Source organism: Stomoxys calcitrans, chromosome 5 (assembly GCF_963082655.1).
Source record: "Stomoxys calcitrans chromosome 5, idStoCalc2.1, whole genome shotgun sequence".
NCBI lineage: Eukaryota > Metazoa > Arthropoda > Insecta > Diptera > Muscidae > Stomoxys > Stomoxys calcitrans.
Genome location: NC_081556.1, coordinates 114704242 through 114724537, shown reverse-complemented (window position 1 = coordinate 114724537; position 20296 = coordinate 114704242). Strand labels below are relative to the sequence as shown.

The 20296-nt window shown below is 36.6% G+C and overlaps 1 protein-coding gene across 3 annotated transcripts in view; it reads left to right on the top strand.

The window, feature by feature from the left end:
* Positions 1-20296, top strand: part of LOC106090979 (uncharacterized) — a 36163-nt gene that overhangs the window by 6541 nt on the left and 9326 nt on the right. The window contains exons 3-5 of one of the 3 annotated variants that reach the window (XM_013257351.2): positions 7291-7759; positions 7834-9161; positions 18321-19304. In XM_013257351.2, the coding sequence (XP_013112805.1) occupies positions 7291-7759; positions 7834-9161; positions 18321-19304 (2781 nt within the window). Of the gene's footprint in view, positions 1-1393; positions 1931-7290; positions 7760-7833; positions 9162-18320; positions 19305-20296 lie in introns of those variants that run through there. The other 2 variants (XM_013257352.2, XM_013257350.2) reach the window with 2 other exon arrangements.

Sequence of the window (20296 nt, the reverse complement as noted above, 5' to 3'; positions counted from 1 at the left end):
CCTAAAATAAAACAGCAGTTATGTCAACAACCATCTTTTAGAAGTCAAATTAATCTTTGAATGTGTACGTTCCATAAGGCGTCTGCAGTTAGTAGACTTTTAACGAGAGCATCATTATTATTCACGAACAATTTAACATTTAATTTCATCTATTTACTGATTAAACAAATTAATTTACTACCTTTGATACACAAATTTAGATTTGATGCAAAACCCAAAGACAGTATACGACAATTATACGGAAAATTCCTAAAATCTTTGGAAAAACCGGTCAATCAGCTGTTCTTCGTTATTTGCTTTTGTCATCTTTTACTCTTGCTTGGATACAGAGAGATACATGAGCAATTATTGAAAATCGTAACGCAGAGAAGTCGTTGACAACATTTTTTTATGTTGATAAATGAAGACAACCATTTTAGGAATTTATGAACTGATAATTTGAATCAAAACATAAAATGATAAAAGTCATCTTCAACTATTCGTTGAATTGTACATCATATTCGGTGCGTTGTAACAGTGGTAGAAAACTAATAAGGAAATTTGACAGCCAAATTTCTTTTAAATTTCAATATGATGTTGCCACCATTATGAATTAATTTTAATTACATTCAAATATGTACTAAATGAGTTGAAATCACATAAATTATTAATGTTCTTGAAAAAAAATCTTTTTTCAGGTCGATTACATTAAATAACCAAAATTTTTGACACTCGATTCGTTCTCTATGTCATCGAAAGACGCAGTTTTACCTATATAAAGTCAGCTGATGATTGGCGATTCGTATCAGGTGTTAAAAATGTTAGTGGTTTTGGTAATTGGCTTTGAAATATTGGTAAATGGCGATTCGAATCGAGTGTAAAAATGGTTTTGTGAATTGGCTTTATATAGGTGGTCATTTATATCGGAAAATAGGTTTTGATCTAGATTTTGAAACAATGTGGCAACTCTTAACCAGTCTAATTTTCGTAAAATCTTCCTATAACATTGGGAAATATATCAATCGGGAAACTATGTGACCGAAATTTACTTGATATGCCCGGTCCCAAGATCCTATTTAATATATAGATCAGTCGATTGGAACTGATCAAAGATCGAAATCTATAAACTCATGATGGCCCAATGGAGTATTGTTTCTGGGAAGTACAACTCAAAATTTTATTCAAAATACTGATTTCATCGTAATCCATTCCCCCCAAACACTCGTTGGACCCAACACCTCAGATTTTTAAAAAAAAAAATACTTAATTCAAGATGGCGACGACTTGTTTGACAACGACGCAATGGAAGACCAACATTTCCCTCACTCTTTCGTTTTTTGAAGGTGTTGTTACCCAACCGACAGACTCTTTTCTTCGCATACGATTCAACACATTTGTATGGCACGACCAGAAACGAAGCGGCCGCCATATTGACTATTTCTTGTTCATACTTTTTTTTCGCATACGAGCAGACACACATATGTACATTACATTTCTCATAGCACCGCACGGTAGAGAAAGAAAAAAGTTGGTGAAAAAAAATTGGTTTTCTAGAAATTTGTGAAAATTTTATTGAAAAATTAATTGAAATCCAGTGGAAGTGTCAGAAACTGCATTATTAAGCAACAGTGTGTTTGTGTGTGCATTTGGTTTCTTCTATCAAAAGAGAAACGCAAAGCCACACAGCAAAAGGCAGAGGGATTTTTTTTGTTGTTGACAGACGGACTGAAGAAAAAAAAAACGCGATAAGTAAAAGAATTTACAAACCATTTGTGAGAAAGAAATTTAAGAACTTGTAAAATTATTTGGTTTGTCCAGCGGAGTGGCAGTAGTGCAGCATTGTAACTGAAAGTAATGAATGAGTCGTCTTTGACGGCGACTGGAGGGAGCTCAAATATTTCCATAGCCGCAGACATGGCCTCACCGTCCAATGTGGCCGATAGTAGCAAAGGTTCGTATGCGTTGCGTTGGTGGCTGTGTGTATTTGTTTGCGTATTTGTAATGTTGTTATTTTTGTGTTGGAAATTGCGCCAAATTTATTCTTTAATATATTTTATAATTTTGTTCATTGTTCTACATTTGTTTCTTCGATTTTGGATTTCTCCCAAAGATTTTTTTCTCGTGTTGCTGTTTTTTTTTCACAAGTCGCGGCGAGGTGCCATTTTGTTAAACCATGGCGAATTGCAATTGGTGCTACAAAATTCTTTCGGCGAATTGAAAAAGATAGTCTTTATAGCATAGCGTAGACACACACCTTTCACCATGTAGCAGGGTTGTATTTGCTTATGCCATAAATCTAGTTCTGATAGCCGTTTCTGCTATAATATGGATAAAGCTTTTCGTCGAAAGTTATAATCTTTTCAGAAATGAATAATATTCGGGATTTTGGCTGCGAATGAGAGCTTTCAGTATCCTTAAAGCTTTAGAAGACACTAAAACAGCTGGGCTAATTAATATTTTAATTTAAAAATTCATGAAATCTACAGATGGCTTTTTAACCCAAAGCTGAGCAATATAGTATAGTATGAGTAGAAATTTTTAGACAGCTTATGAGTTCACATGAACTGTTTTAAAAATCTCAATATTAGGATCACTCTTATATTGAGTGATCTTCAATATACGGAAATATTTACATAAGTTTTGTTCTTTAATGTTATTAGAAGCTCTCAAAGGAACTTTCTTAAAGCTTTATTATCTGTCATGGATTGCATGTTGTATGAGGAGCTTATTGCATGACATTACAAGTAGTGTATAGGGGGACATTTTGTACTTCACTATGAGAAAGCGTTTAGGATGACGTAACAAAGATTTCCAATTTCATCTTTTGTTACCACTGTAGGATTGGGGTATACTAAACTAGTCATTCCGGTTGTAATACTTCGAAATATTGATCTAAGACCTCATAAAGTTTATTTATTCTTGATCGTCTCGACATTCTGAGTCGATCTAGCCATGCCCGTCCGTCTGTCGAAATCACGATAGCGGTCGAACGCGTAAAGCTAGCCGCTTGAAATTTTGCACAGCTACTTAATATTGATGTAGGTCGTTGGGGATTGCAAATGGGCCATATCGGTATGGATTTGGATATAGCTCCCATATTGACCGATCTCAAGACTTGACTTCTTGAGCCCCTGGAAGCCGCAATTTTTGTCCGATTTGGCTGAAATTTTGCACGTGGTGTTTTCTGTTATGACTAGCAACAACTGCGCCATGTAGGGTCCGAATCGGTATATAACCTGATAAAGCTCCCATATAAACCGATCCCCAATTTGTCTTCTTGAGCCCTTACAACCCATAATTTTTCCCGATCTGGCTGAATTTTTTTATGACTTGCAACAACTGTGCCATGTACGGTCCGAATCGGATTATAACCTGATATAGCTCCCATATAAACCGATCCCCAATATGACTTCTTGAGCCCTTTTGTTGAAATTTTGTATGTGGTGTTCTGTTACGATTTCCCACTACTGTGCCTAGTAGGGTATAAATCGGAATATAACTTGTTATAACTCCAATATAAACCGATCTCCCGTTTTGACTTCCATATGAAATTATGCCCTTTAACTAAATTTGCAAATGCAAATTTGTCCCATGAACATTCCACTAGGGAACAGGGGCAAACTTCTCCCATATCAATGAGCGCAGTCCGATTTATGTTTTAAGCTCAACGATAAGGGGCCTCCTTTTATAGCCGAGTCCGAACGGCGTGCCGCAGAGCGACACCTCTTTGGAGAGAAGTTTTACATGGCATAGTACCTCACAAATGTTGCCAGCATTAGGAGGGGAAAACCACCGATAAAATTTTTTTCTGATGGTCTCGCCAGGATTCGAACCTAGGCGTTCAGCGTCATAGGCGGACATGCTAACCTTTTACGCTAAGGTGACCTCCGACTAACTTAACTAACAAACTTTAACTAAATTTATTTTGTAAAAATTTTTAGCAGAATCCATGGTGGTGGGTTCCCAAGGTTCGGCCCGGCCGAACTTAGAAAGCTTTTACTTGTTAAACTCTACCCACTCTCCATTCCACCAGCTCCAGACGAGAGATCGTATCGTATGCGGAAGATTTTATCAGTGTTGTCAGATTAGGGGAAATTTTCCCAAACAGAGGATTTTTTTTCGTGATTGGGGAAAAATTTTTTTCATTTGGGGTACGGGAATTCTAGCCATGTTTGCCCCGTTTATAGAAACCACGATGGCGGTCGAACGAATGTAGCTATCTCCTTAAAGTTTTCGGGTATTTGTAAATCGGCCATTTGGGTTCGTATATAGGATATATTGGTTATAGCTCCCATATAAAGTGGTCTTTCGACTTGACCTCTGTCATTCCGTTTGCAATACATCAAAATATCCGTTTCCAACCCTATAAAGTAAATATATTGTCCGCCCGTTTCTCTGTTGAAATAGCGCTGTAGTCTTTAAAACAATTGATATTGAGCTAAAACTTTGCACAGATTGCTTTTTTGTCCATAGACAGTTCGTTTCGTTAGAAGATGGGCTAAATCAGACTATATCCTTATATAGCTGTCATATAGACCGATCTGCCGATTTAAGGACTTGGGTCCATTAAAGCTGAATTTATTATCCAATTTTGCTGAAATTTGAGACAGTTTTAGTTGTGTTAGACATCTCAACATCCTTGTTTAATACGGCCAAGATCAGTCCAGATTTGTATGTAGCTGTCATATAGACCGATCTCTCGATTTAGGGTCTTGGATCCATAAAAGGGGCATTTATCGTCCGATTTTGCAGAAATTTGGTATAGCGAGTTGCGTTAGGCTTCTCAGCATTCCTGTCAATACAGCTTTGGTCGGTCCAGATTTGGATATAGCTCCCATATATACCGATCTCCCGATTTAAGGCTTTAAACCCATAAAAGCTAAATTTATGACCGGTTTTGCAGAAACCAGACACAATGAATTGCGTTAGGCCCATCGACAATCGTACCGAGTGTGGTCTAGATCGGGCTATATTTGGATACAGCTTCCATATGTACCGATCTCTCGATTTATGCTCCTGGGACAATAAAAGCACGTTATTACTCGATTTCGCTGAAATTTTATACAGTGGGCTGTGTTAGGGTCCTCGGTATTCGTGTTCAATGTGAAAGTCGATGGAGTAACGACTCCGACCATCAAGTGTCCCTTAATACTGCTGGGCTTTTATCGCAATGACCATCCAAATCAACATATTGTGAATAGGTATCCACCGCCAAAGCCTTAAGTATCTTACTTCAGGCTTCTGGGCGGTGGACACCTATTCTACATGATCTAGGGCGTGAGGTTCTGCTCTATTCAGGCAGACACGGTGGCAAATGCGGTGAATATCATCCAGGTGAATGCGGTCCTTGGAGAACGACCTCCTCCCTTTGCACCTGAAAAAAAATTAACTCCATCTGCAATCCAGAGTAGCTCTGTCTCAATTACGATGCGGCAGATGCAGCCGCCTAAACTCCTACAGAGCAAAAATTGTTGCCAACGTCCAGGATGTGTGTCCTGAGTGTGACCTGGAACCACACGACAAATGTCAGATGTTGGTAACTGCTCAGCCAGTCCCACTGGACTCAGATCCCTCTGGGCGCACTCCAGCTTAGTCGTAGAGTTTCTGAATATTTAACAGAATCAAGCAGACGAAAGATAGAAGACAACACATTCTTGCAAGAACAACAACACAAATACCCGTTAAGTTCCATAGGTGATTGGCGGTGCTGCCATAAATACCTGTGTTGACTACATATAAAGCAATTGGCCAGGCAGAGGTGGTATAAGTGAGTAACATGGTGATCAACGGACTGCGACGGCCAGTCTTATCAGTTCCCGCGCGGACACCTTCATCAAGTAAAAAATATCATGTGCGTAGATTAAATTACATGATGTCTAAGCAAAAGCGCGTGCGATGAACATTTACCGAGAGAATGCTATTTTTAGTAGCCAATCGGCATCGACAGCACCAGAATGGAGCAGTCAGTAGGAATACACTTCGTTCTTAAAGCCAATTGACCGTGTCCAAACGAAAAAAAGAGAGAAAGAAATGTAGTTGTTGCTATAAGTATACAAATTCAGGCATACTGCGATTATGCCGACATTGCTATGGTGTTCAGATCTAGAATCAGAAATCTTGTCGATTCAACTGGAACGATTGACAGTAACTGAAAATTTTGTCTTTAGAGAAAATTTCATGGAAATTTTGTCTTTGGAGAAAATTTCATGGAAATTTTGTCTTTAGGGAAAATTTCATGGAAATTTTGTCTTTAGAGAAAATTTCATGGAAATTTTGTCTTAGAGAAAATTTCATGGAAATTTTGTCTTTAGAGAAAATTTCATGGAAATTTTGTCTTTAGAGAAAATTTCATGGAAATTTTGTCTTTAGAGAAAATTTCATGGAAATTTTGTCTTTAGAGAAAATTTCATGGAAATTTTGTCTTTAGAGAAAATTTCATGGAAATTTTGTCTTTAGAGAAAATTTCATGGAAATTTTGTCTTTAGAGAAAATTTCATGGAAATTTTGTCTTTAGAGAAAATTTCATGGAAATTTTGTCTTTAGAGAAAATTTCATGGAAATTTTGTCTTTAGAGAAAATTTCATGGAAATTTTGTCTTTAGAGAAAATTTCATGGAAATTTTGTCTTTAGAGAAAATTTCATGGAAATTTTGTCTTTAGAGAAAATTTCATGGAAATTTTGTCTTTAGAGAAAATTTCATGGAAATTTTGTCTTTAGAGAAAATTTCATGGAAATTTTGTCTTTAGAGAAAATTTCATGGAAATTTTGTCTTTAGAGAAAATTTCATGGAAATTTTGTCTTTAGAGAAAATTTCATGGAAATTTTGTCTTTAGAGAAAATTTCATGGAAATTTTGTCTTTAGAGAAAATTTTATGGAAATTTTGTCTTTAGAGAAAATTTCATGGAAATTTTGTCTTTAGAGAAAATTTCATGGAAATTTTGTCTTTAGAGAAAATTTCATGGAAATTTTGTCTTTAGAGAAAATTTCATGGAAATTTTGTCTTTAGAGAAAATTGCATGGAAATTTTGTCTTTATAGAAAATTGCATGGAAATTTTGTCTTTAGAGAAAATTTCATGGAAATTTTGTCTTTAGAGAAAATTTCATGGAAATTTTGTGTTTAGTAAAAATTTTGACTTCAGAGAAAATTTCATGGAAATTTTGTTTTTAGGTGGTGAAAGTTTCCTCCTAGTTGCCTGGTTTTTGTAAAGACGTATTTTTTTGAATTGAGGCTCATCCTAAAACCACTTCATTTATCTCCACCAACTTTTTCCAAATTTTAATTTTCTCCCTTTTTAATCCTAATTTATAGCGGCGCCGTTTGAATTTCATCCCAGCATTTCGGAGGAAGAACGTCGTTTCTATGTTAAAGCCTATCCCACGGTTGATGTGGTGCGCGAACGTAAAGTTCATTGCACAGTGTGCAAAACACACATTGGCACAGCTGCAGTTAACGATGTGGGCATTAAGATGCATCCGATACTTCGTGTCTCACACTGCTTGAAATGTCATGACTTCTACAACAGTGGTGAATTCAGCAAGGGTGAAGATGGCTCCGAACTCTATTGTCGTTGGTGTGGGCAAGGTGGTGAGGTGTACTGCTGTTCCAGTTGCCCCTATGTATTTTGTAAATCGTGCATTGTGAAGAACTTGTCTCGCGGCGTTGTGGCTGATATTGAACAAAACGAGAATTGGAATTGTTTCAGTTGTGCTCCGAAAATACTATGGCCATTGCGGGCACAACATTGGGCCTTGATGAACTACATTGATCAACAGAAGAAGTAAGGATATACATTGCTAATAATAAAAATTCTAGTTAAACTAAGCGTATTCCTTTGCTTGTCTCTTTTTTCAGGGAAGCCTATGCCATGAATCTAAACGAAACGGAATTGCAGCAACTTTTAAGAAAAGATCGCAGCAAATGTTGCCGTTTATCCAAAACCAAATGTGGTAACATGTCTGATTCCTTGGAGAGCTTGGACTCTGTTCTCTCCAAGCGCAGCCATGGCAGCACCGGTTCCGCTAAGAAGACTCAGAAACATGCCACTCCTTCGCCACAGCCTCCAAATGCCAAGCGTGCTAAAACCAACGATGAGGTTGTTTGTACTCCCGATTTGCTTAGCATGTTGGAACCCGATTGTCAGATAACAGTGGCGCAGAAGAATAATCAACAGCGACCAATGCAATCACCATCAACATCTACACCCAGAGTTGTGACCATACAGCCTCAAGGAGGCTTTAGTGGGTCCGGTGGTGTGAATGTGACTTCTACACCCAAAAGCTCGGTACCGCCACCATTGATTTTGAGAAATACTGGCATAAAACTACGCCCAGCTGCACAACCACCAATAGTACGACGTACAGTCATAGGGCCAAGAGCACCGGTGCCGGGCGGAAATGGCACTCCAGTTTATCATACCATAAATGGTTTTCGCATTGATTTGAATACAGCTGCCCAACAAGAAACTTTCCGTTTGCCCAATGGCAAACTTATTCAGGTAAAGAGACAAGGTCCACCTCCAGGTCAGGGAGCCAGTCCCAACCAACAAGTACATCTCAATCAATCTCCCGGCAGTTGGCCACAATTATCAGCCCAACATCAAACGCAACAACAACAACAACAGCGGGTTGTTCCGCAAACCATTGCCTCTAGGCCGGTACAAATAACCCAACATCCGTATCCAGGTCCAAATATACCAGGCCAGCCACCGGTTGTACGTTACCATAACAACATGATTGGAACCACAACCATCAATGCCATTGGCCATAATGGAGGACCCTTACAGGCCATTAATGGGCAGATCGCTGCACCAACACCAGTAAACATTCAACAAAATGTTCCACCATTAGTCCCTGGAGCTCCCATACGGCCAGTAATGGTGCGGCACATTTTCCCTGAAACTCCAATTGGGCAGGCACGCACACAACTGCAAGAGCAAGTCTTCAATGCCATGGAAATTTGTACACATCTTACGAACAAAGTTCAAACTCTTACAAATTCCAATGCCTACAAACAGGCCAAAAACTATTTGGAAGTCAAGGAGCTCTATATACATTTGTCATATTTATTGACTTATGCCATTGGACGTTTTAAGGGTTTGCAAGATAAGTGTTTGGCCGATATGCGGCATCTTGGTTTTGGCAATGATGCGGATTGTTTAGAAAATGGCCAACTGGCTGCCGGTAAGTTGAAATTTTATTTTGTATTTAAATTTTAAGGATAAGAAAAAAATCCCGGAAGCTTGGAACAAGATTGTGGAATAAGGAAAAAATCCCGGGAGCCGGGAACCAGATTGTGGAATAAGGAATATTATTAACTCACTCGTTTGTGAGTAATGCAGAATTTTGTGCATACCGATTAACTGACTATGGAACATGCGATTGACTTAACAGCATAATTGCATAAAATGCTACTGACTATATACGGGGTAGGTGACACGAAGTGTTACCAATTCAACAAAAATATGTGAAGTAATCTAAATTTCAGAATCCATTCACTTTTGCTCGATTATGACAAGATTTGCCTTGAGTATTCCTCTGAGTCGGTCAAAAAGCGAGTTGCAAGCTGCACGAGTGTAATCTGCTGGTATTTTGGACCATTCCCGTTAAGTGGTTTTCTCTTCAGCGCATCCATTTTGGCATATTATTTTATAGAAAAAGTCCATTGGATTGTTATCTAGCGACAGTGGACGAATAGAGTGCAAAGCTACTCTTGTTTCACATGTGCTTTATTTTATGGTGTTGAGTCCTGTTGGTATGTCCATATTCTACGACCGAAATGTTTGCATGATCACGTCTCCAAAGCAGTTTCAAACATTTTCCCGATACTAAGTCGCATTAACTTTAACGCCGGTCTTAATGAAACGATTGGAAAGCGTCCATCGGAGTTCACAGATGCCCATATTATCACGATGTTCCCAATATTCCCCACGTTCGTGCAAACGCAGCAACTTCTTTGCTCCTTCGAGTTTACCTGTTTGTCCGCTTATGACGGACATCTCCTATCCATATCCTCCTAATGGTGGCGACATTTGTGAGGTACTGTACAATTTGCTGTGGCAGCCATGTAAAAACTTCTACCCAAAGAGGTATCACAACATTCGTACTTGGCTATATAAAGGACGTAACTTATCGTTGAGCTTAAATTTGAATAGGCAGCACCCATTGATATATGAAAAGTTTGGAGCTGTTCTTTAATGGGATGTTCATGAACAAATTCACAAAGCTTTACCTTCGACATGTTTTTGAATATATGTTGCATCCTTTCTTAGGATATTTCTAGGTCTTAAGCCATTTTATGGCCACTACGGCTTGGATTTTGTTGAATTTGACTCTTCACATGTCATTTCAAGTGTTCTTGCAATTTTTATACCCTCACCACTTAGAATGAACTTTAATCAAATATATAATTGGCATTTTGTTCGATAACCTTTTGCCATCTTCCTGGCAAATTTAGTATTCCACGCTCATAGAACTTCTGGCCTTTATCTACAAACAAATGAACCAAGTGCGATTTTATAGCCTCATCATTGCCGAAAGTTTTACCATTTAAGGAGTTCTGCAAAGATCGAAATAAATGGTAGTCTGATGGTGCAAGGTCAGGGCTATATGGTGGATGCATCGAAAGTTCCCAGCCAAGCTCACTCAGTTTTTGGCGAGTGACCAAAGATGTGTGCGGTCTAGCGTTGTCCTGGTGGAATATGACACCTTTACGATTGACCAATTCTGGTCGCTTCTCCTTGATGGCTGTATTCAATTTGTCCAATTGTTGACAGTAAACATCCGAATTAATCGTTTGGTTCCTTGGAAGCAGCTCAAAATATACCACACCCTTCCAATCGCACCAAACAGACAGCATAACCTTCTTTTGGTGGATATCAGCCTTTGAAGTGGTTTGAGCTGGTTCACCATGCTTGGACCATGATCGTTTTCGACTAACGTTGTAAACAATCCATTTTTCATCTCCAGTTATGATTCGTTTTAAAAACGGATCGAATTCATTGCGTTTAAGGTGCATATCACAAGCGTTGATTCGGTTTGTTAAATGAATTTCTTTCAATACACGTGGTACCCATATTAAAATTGACGCCAAACAAACAAATGTAAACAAATATTTGGCGTACTTTTTTTCAAAAGCAAGCTAAAAGTAACAGCTGATAACTGACAGAAGAAAGAATGCAATTACAGAGTCACAAGCCGTTGAAAAAATTTGTCAACGCCGACTATATTACTATTAATGGGTTGCCCAAAAAGTAATTGCGGATTTTTCATATTGTCGGCGTTGACAAATTTTTTCACAGCTTGTGACTTTGTAATTGCATTCTTTCTTCTGTCAGTTATCAGCTGTTACTTTTAGCTTGCTTTAGAAAAAAAGATTATTAAAAATGCTTTTACCTTCTTTTAAAAAATTCGCAATTACTTTTTGGGCAACCCAATATATTACCGACAATTACTTTTTGGGCAACCCAATAATTTCGTCATTCTCTTTAACACCTCGAAATATGCGTCTAAGGCCCCATAAAGTATATATTCTTGATTGTCATGACATTCTAAGTCGATCCATCCGTCTGTCTGTTGAAAGCACGCAAACTTTTGAAGGAGTAAAGCTGGGCGCATAAATTTTGCACAAACACTTTTTATTAGTTTAGTTCGGTTGGGATTGTAAATGGCCAAATCGGTCCACGTTTTGATATAGCTGCCATATAAACCGATCTTGGGTTTTGACTTCTTGAGCCTCTAGAGGGCGCAATTCTCGTCTGACTTGAGTGAAATTTTGCACACGGTGTTTTGGTATCACTTCCAACTGTGCTAAATATGGTTGAAACCGGTTCATAACCTGATATAGCCGCCATATAAACCGATCTGGGTCTTGACTTCTTTTTGACTTTTAGAGGGCGCAATTCTTATTCGAATTGGCTATAATTTTGCATAAGGTGTTTTGTTATGACTTTCAACAACTGTGCTGATTATGTCACAAATCGGTACATAATCTGGTATAGCAGCCATATAATCCGATCTTGGGTTTTGACTTCTTGGGCCTCTAGAGGGCGCAATTCTCGTCCGATTTGGCTGAAATTTTGCACACGGTGTTTTGGAATTACTTCCAAAAACTGTGCTAAGCATAGTCTATATCGGTTCATAACCTGCTATAGCTGCCATATAAAGTGATCTTGGATCATTACTTCTTGAGCCGCTGGAGGGCGCAATTCTCATCCGATTTGGCTGAAATTTTGCACGTGGTGTTTTATTATGATTTCCAACAACTGCGCATTGTTTGGCGGTAATATAACCTTGAAAAAGCTGTCATATAAAACGATCTGGGACCTTGATTTCTTGCGCCTAGGGAGCGCGCAATTGTCATCCGATTTGGCACAAATTTTGTATAACGGCTTCTCTCGTGACCTTTAACATACGTGCCTAATATGGCCTGAATCGACCCATAGCTTGATACAGCTCCCATATACAAGCCGCAATTCTTATCCGAATGGATTGAAATATTACACGATGACTTCTGCAATGTTCAGCATTCAATTCATTTATGGTTCGAATCAGCCTTGATATAGCTCCACTAACATAACAGCTCTTATTCATTATTTTTTGTTTACCTTAAAAGAGATACCGCGCAGAGAACTCTACAAATGCGATCCATGGTTGAGGGTATATAAGACTCGGCATGGCCGAACTTAGCACGCTCTTACTTGTTTCGGACTACCACCAGGCGTTTGGCAACTCTATAATGAATAATGGTGCGATACACAAACATTTTGTTCACTTTGAGTTGTTTGAGTTCGCCAACAATAAATGGTTATGCTTTTCTGGCATAATATAACGGAATAACACTATTACGCTGACCATCACGAATTATTTTATTTTTAAATAAACTGGGAAGCAAATGCTTTTGGTGGCTTTTAAACAATATAATGAGCCATCAGTTTGAACTTGGTAACACTTCGTGTCAGCTTACCTGTATAAATACCGTAAAATTGCCAGCGATTTCTTCAAATAATAATAGGTTGTAGGGTGACATTAATAAAACAAGTTTTAGAAGTTAATTTTTTTGATAAATATTATATACAAATCTTTATTTTTATTTGAACAGTATTTTACCTCAATAGAAAAAAGTTTCATAGTTGTTTAAAACTTTGCTTTAATTTTACCTTGCGTTATATAAGGCTGGATGAAGATTGCGAGCTAGAAACAATGCGACACTATAGAAATAACTCGGAGAAATTGTTTGATTATACCAGGTTGACAGTAAATACCTTTGAGTATATTTTGACGAAAATTTAACACAAATTAGAGAAGAACTGGTCGTATTTCATAAAATCCCCAATACTGCCCGACGAAAAACTAGAAAAAAACTCGATTTCTATATTGCATTAATTCTGTTGTTATTGCAGCCACACGTCTATATGTGGAGGTGCCGATCCACGTCTAGCTCCTATAGGTGAGCAAACTCGTTCCAAATAAACAAAGAAAATCAAACAGAGATAAAACGAGTTGTTGCTATATACCATTTCAAAAACAGTGTTGCCATTTTTGGTAGGTTTTTATTCTCTTGGTAGATCGGGTCTAGTCCATATTTGTATGTTGAGAGGTTCATGCAACACACTGTTAAGGAGAAATGGATAGAAAATGCGAATTTATGGGCTATTGATCTTAAATCGCAAGATCGCTTTATCGAAGTTGAGCCTTGAAATTGGGACAAAAAGAAGGCTTTTATGAACTTATCGGAAGATCAGAAGAAGATGACGGCCTATAACGCTGAGCCCATAAACGCACTCAAACCCAAAAAGTCCAACTGCGGTACTCCGTTTGGACTCGGCTTTAAAAAGGACAGCACTAGTTGATATGTGTGAAGACTCCCCTGTTCCTTAATGGAATGTTTATGAGCAAATTTGCATATCAGCATTTGAAGCAACTTTGAACTATGTATATTGGGTTGCCCAAAAAGTAATTGCGTATTTTTCATATAGTCGGCGTTGACAAATTTTTTCACAACTTGTGACTCTGTAATTGCATTCTTTCTTCTGTCAGTTATCAGCTGTTACTTTTAGTTTGCTTTAGAAAAAAAGTGTAAAAAAAGTATATTTGATTAAACTTCATTCTAAGTTTTATTAAAAATCCATTTACTTTCTTTTAAAAAATCCGCAATTACTTTTTGGGCAACCCAATAGTATATATACCTTAGAGGGTTGAGAATGTATAATTTGATGTGTTGCAAATGGAATGACAACAATTCTTCGGTGGTAGTTATAAAAACATATGTATGAATGCCGCATCTTTGGCTTGTAGAACATTTTTTGGTAGGATTTTTCTTACATTTTTGTAGGAAAAAATTTTCTTAAGTGGCAACACTGTTCACAACACGTATTATCGCTCACACAAGCGCCGGCTCGCTTGCAGCTTAACATTTACAATTCACTCAGACATCATTTGCGCTATAGAATAACGAAATACACTCAGAGGTCTTTAGCGCCGTCTAGCGGCCCATAAAATCAACTCTTCTCGCTCGCACTCTGCCGTCAGCCTTAAGAACTGTATACAAAGCCAGCATGCTGGCGCTATACATGCCTTCACGCCATGGCGAAACAATTGAAAGTGGTCTCATTTGTACAGCAACCACAAATCAATGGTGCAATTCGCCATCTTGCTATCAAGCTGATCGACGTTTTGAAAACACAGGTAAAGAAATTTGTGTGCTTGTGTGTATACGTGGTCATACATGAGCAGAGAATATGCGAGAAAGAAGATAACAACAAAGAGAATGCAAACAAAAATCTGACATTTAATACTGTCAAACCCGGTCGGCTGTTAACAGCTGCTCGCGTGAGACCAACTTATTAAATCCGCCTTGCCTTCAAGCATGCAAAATTAACGTTCGTTGCTCTACACGATGTTGGTACATACGCGCTAGGCAAATGTATACAAAGTAAAGTCATTAGCCCAACAACGAAATCAACTATACAACCCTGTGGGAACGGTGGCGCAAATTCCCACTAGGCTGTAAAATGTCTGGACACTTCCTAATTGATATTATAGTTTTTATATGCTTTATCATGTGTAGCAACCACAAGATCAAACGAATTATGATTATAAACGTGTAAATTATCTCTCATGGCTTTGACAAAGACGTTCAATATGTAAATATAACTAAAGTATATCGTTAGTAAAAATAAGCCCCATCTTTCAGTTATATTTTACGTACAAGTAGTGGTGAACCCAATCTTTTAGCGATTTTTCTAAAATTTGATATTTTAAGTATTGGGTTGCCCAAAAAGTAATTGCGGATTTTTCATATAGTCGGCGTTGACAAATTTTTTTACAGCTTGTGACTCTGTAATTGCATTCTTTCTTCTGTCAGTTATCAGCTGCTACTTTTAGCTTGCTTTAGAAAAAAAAGTGTAAAAAAAGTATATTTGATTGAAGTTCATTCTAAGTTTTATTAAAAATGCATTTACTTTCTTTTAAAAAATCCGCAATTACTTTTTGGGCAACCCAATATAATTTTGTATCTGTGAGCCCTTAAATAAATTTATTTATCGACTAAATTAATACGCGCATGCATTGGGCTTATATACATATTTTGTACTTATTATAGATTATGTGAAAGTGGTTCCATCCCAATGAATACAGTGCCATCTATGCGTTCAAAATTATCTCTAATCGACTTTTGCAAATGCCCTACCCTATTGTATTGTAGATATTTGGCTTTAATGTCTTATAAAAAGGTGGCAACAATAAGTTTGTTACACTGTTGCCACTCTCTTATGATTTTCGTTTGGAGGATTTGGTTTAGATTTGAAACTTGGCAATAAAATTTTACCCTAAATGCTGATATTACTTCAGGGTTCGACTCTAAACTCCCTTCAAAACCGGTCATGATTGCCTACTATGGCTATTTGGCTTAATGCCTTATAAAAAGGTGGCAACAATAAGTTTGTTACACTGTTATCAGTCTCTTATGATTTTCGTTTGGAAGATTTGGTTTAGATTTAGAACTTGGCAATAAAATGTTACCCTAAATGCTGATATTACTTCAGGGTTCGACTCTAAACTCCCTTCAAAACCGGTCATGATTGCCTACTATGATGACAAATAATGGGTATTTGATAGTAGAAAGAGAATTTGATATCCAATTTTGAGGCCAATGTTTGGGGGTCGTGCCACCCCCATAAACTCCCTCATAGGTAAACTAATCGCAATTGGTGCTTAAATTAAAGACATTTGAGAGTAGACAACGATTCTGATATTTGTTCAGGGCTAAGTACGTGTGTGGCCTCCCTACCCTTCCTACCCCTCAAACTGTACATATTTGTGGATTATGGCAAAAAGGGGCTCATGTCTGTATATGTTTCATGGCCAAGTGTTTCAGGGATGCCTCACCTTAAAAACTCCCCCGAAACCACACACATATTTACCGACTGTAGTAATATGTAGCTCCAATGCGGTTTTCGGGAGTGGAGTATTAATCTGATATCTACTTTCGGGGCAAAGAGTTTGGCTACTCCCATCCACCACCAAATCCAAGAGAATGAAGTAGATCTAACATCCAAACTTTAATGGACGGACCTTCCTCTTTCCCTATTTCCAAAAACGCCAGATCTCGCATATGGGTGGGATATATAGGAGGTCGCCCCACCTCCAAACCAATAATGACAATATGGGGCTCAAATGAAAGGTATTTGAGACTAGATCACGAATCTGATATATGGGCGTCCACCTCACCCTCAAGAACACCCCCTACCGGACATAAAGGGTGATTTTTTTGAGGTTAGGATTTTCATGCATTAGTATTTGACAGATCACGTGGGATTTCAGACATCGTGTCAAAGAGAAAGATGCTCAGTATGCTTTGCCATTCATCATGAATAGACTTACTAACGAGCAACGCTTGCAAATCATTGAATTTTATTACCAAAATCAGTGTTCGGTTCGAAATGTGTTCAAATTTTGACAAATTTTGTTCAGCGATGAGGCTCATTTCTGGTTGAATGGCTACGTAAATAAGCAAATTTGCCGCATTTGGAGTGAAGAGCAACCAGAAGCCGTTCAAGAACTGCCCATGCATCCCGAAAAATGCACTGTTTGGTGTGGTTTGTACGCTGGTGGAATCATTGGACCGTATTTTTTCAAAGATGCTGTTGGACGCAACGTTACGGTGAATGAACACATTTCGAACCGAACACTGATTTTGGTAATAAAATTCAATGATTTGCAAGCGTTGCTCGTTAGTAAGTCTATTCATGATGAAATGTCAAAGCATACTGAGCATCTTTCTCTTTGACACCATGTCTGAAATCCCACGTGATCTGTCAAATACTAATGCATGAAAATCCTAACCTCAAAAAAATCACCCTCTATTAACCGACCATAGCAATATAAGGCTCCAATGAAAGGTATTTGTTAGAAGAGCACCAATATACTATTCACATTGGCGTGAAATATCTGAAAGGCCGTACCAGCACACCCAAGCAGGACTTATTTCCTGACGTGACCGTAGAGGGCTCAGATAAAATAAGAGTGAAAGAAGGCGCAGCGGAGCGGGCCCTGTCCAGCTAGTATATATATAGATATATCTGCAAAACTGGCAGTATCTTCTCCTCAAAACCCATTTAAAAAAATCTATTTTCTGTGTGTAGACTACTACTCAAACAAGCTAAGTTGTGAAAATTAAAAATAATGAAATAAAATTAATGCAATAAAACTTTTTCTCCAAGCTGGGCAAAATGGATTATCTGAATAAAGGGAATATACCTTGTAATTATTAGTCCAATATATCCCTAGTCTACAAAACTTCGAAAAGACTAACTTGAGCACATAGTGAACTTTTTGCTACATAAGTCTGTTTGTAATTATAATGTCATTGTCTTAAGTCATTTTCCACTACACATGGACTTAAATTAAGTGATTTTTAATAAAAAAAAAAAATCAAAATAAAAGTGTTTGTTAAAGTTTACAAAAAAAGAGTTGCCCTTAAATTAAAATGTAAACCGGAATGTAAGTACAAGAAAAAAAAACTAACTGAAAATGAGTTATATTTCATTGACTTCCGGCTCTTTTGCTGCGAATATAGCGGTGAAGCTATCATATGGACTTGATAAATATTTGAGAAAGCAATGTTAAAACTTTGAACAAAATAATAAACAAAGATAAAAGTTACTTGATTTTTGGTCCATGTGTTGTCCTTGCTTTCTTTTTATACTTTTCCCTCAAAAAAAAAAAAAAAAAAAAATCAATTTAAAAAGTAAAAAAGTGAAAAATGTCTGAAGGCAATGAAATTAAACTCATTTGACGTTTTATCAACATCTTCATCTTTTTCTATATCTTTCATGCCTGTAGCTGTTGATTATGTCTGTTATGGTCAATTGGATGATGTGGATCTGTTTAATACCGGTTCCAATAGTTTTCACAACCAAGTCTATGAATACCGCAAGAGTCTACATGCCAATCTTAAAGAAGGCGAAGATGGAGCCAAGTCTCCTTTACCGCCTCTATTTGCCTTGGGTCAGGGTAGATCAAACGATGAAATATCGGAAGATGACAATGGCGAAGATAGTTTACTTGAAGCACCGCGGGATGAAAGGAAATCGCGTTGGCCAGGAGACGAAGATCCCGGCTATAGCCTGGAGAACGAAGAGAATGAAGAACCCGATGAGTCCTTTTTTGATGACGACGATGACGATGCCTATCGATCAATGACCGGTTATGGCAATTATGCCCAAGGCACTGAAGAGTCAATGCGTCGCAATGAAGAATCACACGCTTATGATCGTAAGCTAACACGTCTAGTCTCCCAATATCCCTCTATATGGTGCACTCGGCATCCGGATTATGGAAATTTTGAAGTTACCCGCAAACAATGGCTCATAATAGCAGCACATTTTGACCCGAATGAAAATATTAAGCTAAGATGGAAGAATATACGTAAACGTTTTGTTCGAATTGAGAAACGTGTTGCCGATGGCAAACGTTTCAATGGCCACTTTGATAAAGCCATGGCTTTCTTGGCCAATCGTGATCTACCCTTAAGCCAATGGGTGCCCGTTGATTGCGGCGAAGATGATGGAGACACTTTTGACAGACAACATTTGGATGAGGTTGAGAAAAGTTTGCAACGGCAAGGAAATGAAGAGTTTGCTGGTAAAAATGAAGGAAGCAAAGATCATACTAAACCCATTGATATAGAACCCTTGGATCTGAAAATAATAACATTTGTCAAAACCAACCCGGTACTGTGGCGAAAATCTATGGATCCAGAAGCAGATAAAATTGATGAACAAACTCGAACGACCGTCTGGAATCAGTTGCAGAAATCATTGAAAAGTAAGTTATTTAATATACGTGAAACTCTTTTTTTTTTGTATTTGATATAGATTTATTTATTAATTCTGTTTCTTTTATTATTGAATTTTTTATTATTTAGTTGTATTTATTTATTTTAGTTTTTTTTTTTTTTATTTTTTTTAAATGTAATTTGTTGTTGTATTTTTATTGGTAATTTTCCATTTTTGTAGTTTTTTGTTTTTATTTTGTATTTTTTTTATTTCGTATTTTGTTTTATTTTGTAGTGTTTTATTTTGTGTTCTTTTTTATTTTGTAGTTTTTTATTTTGTAGGTTTTTATTATGTAATTGTTATTTTATAATTCTTTATTTTATTCTTTCTTTTATAGTTCTTTTGTAGTTGATTACTTTGTCTTTTTATATTTTTTTGTTTTTGTTATTTTTTGGATTTTTATCAGTTTTTTTTATTAACTTTTTTTGGTTTTTTTTGCTTTTTTATAATTTTTTGCTTTTTTATTTTCGTTATTTATAATAAAAAATTGGCTTTAATTTTTGGTTTGGCCTTTTTTGGGTTGTTTTTTATCATTATTATTTTTATTTATTTTTGGCTGTTAATTTTTTGCTCTTTTATTTATTTAATTGTGTCTTTTTATTTTGTTTCCAATTTTAGGGTGTTTCCTAATTTTTTTTTCGCATTTCTTGTATTTGTGAGATTTTGTTAACGTATTTTTTTATTATTTATTTTTTTTATTTTTTTATTTATTTTTTTATTATTTATTTTTTTTATTTATTTTTTTATTTATTTTTTTATTTATTTTTTTATTTATTTTTTTATTTATATTATTATTTATTTTTTATTTATTTTTTATTATTTTTTATTATTTATTTTTTTTATTTATTTTTTTATTATTTATTTTTTTATTATTTTTTTTTTTATTATTTATTTTTTTATTATTTATTTTTTTATTATTTATTTTTTTATTATTTATTTTTTTATTATTTATTTTATTTTTTTATTATTTATTTTTTTATT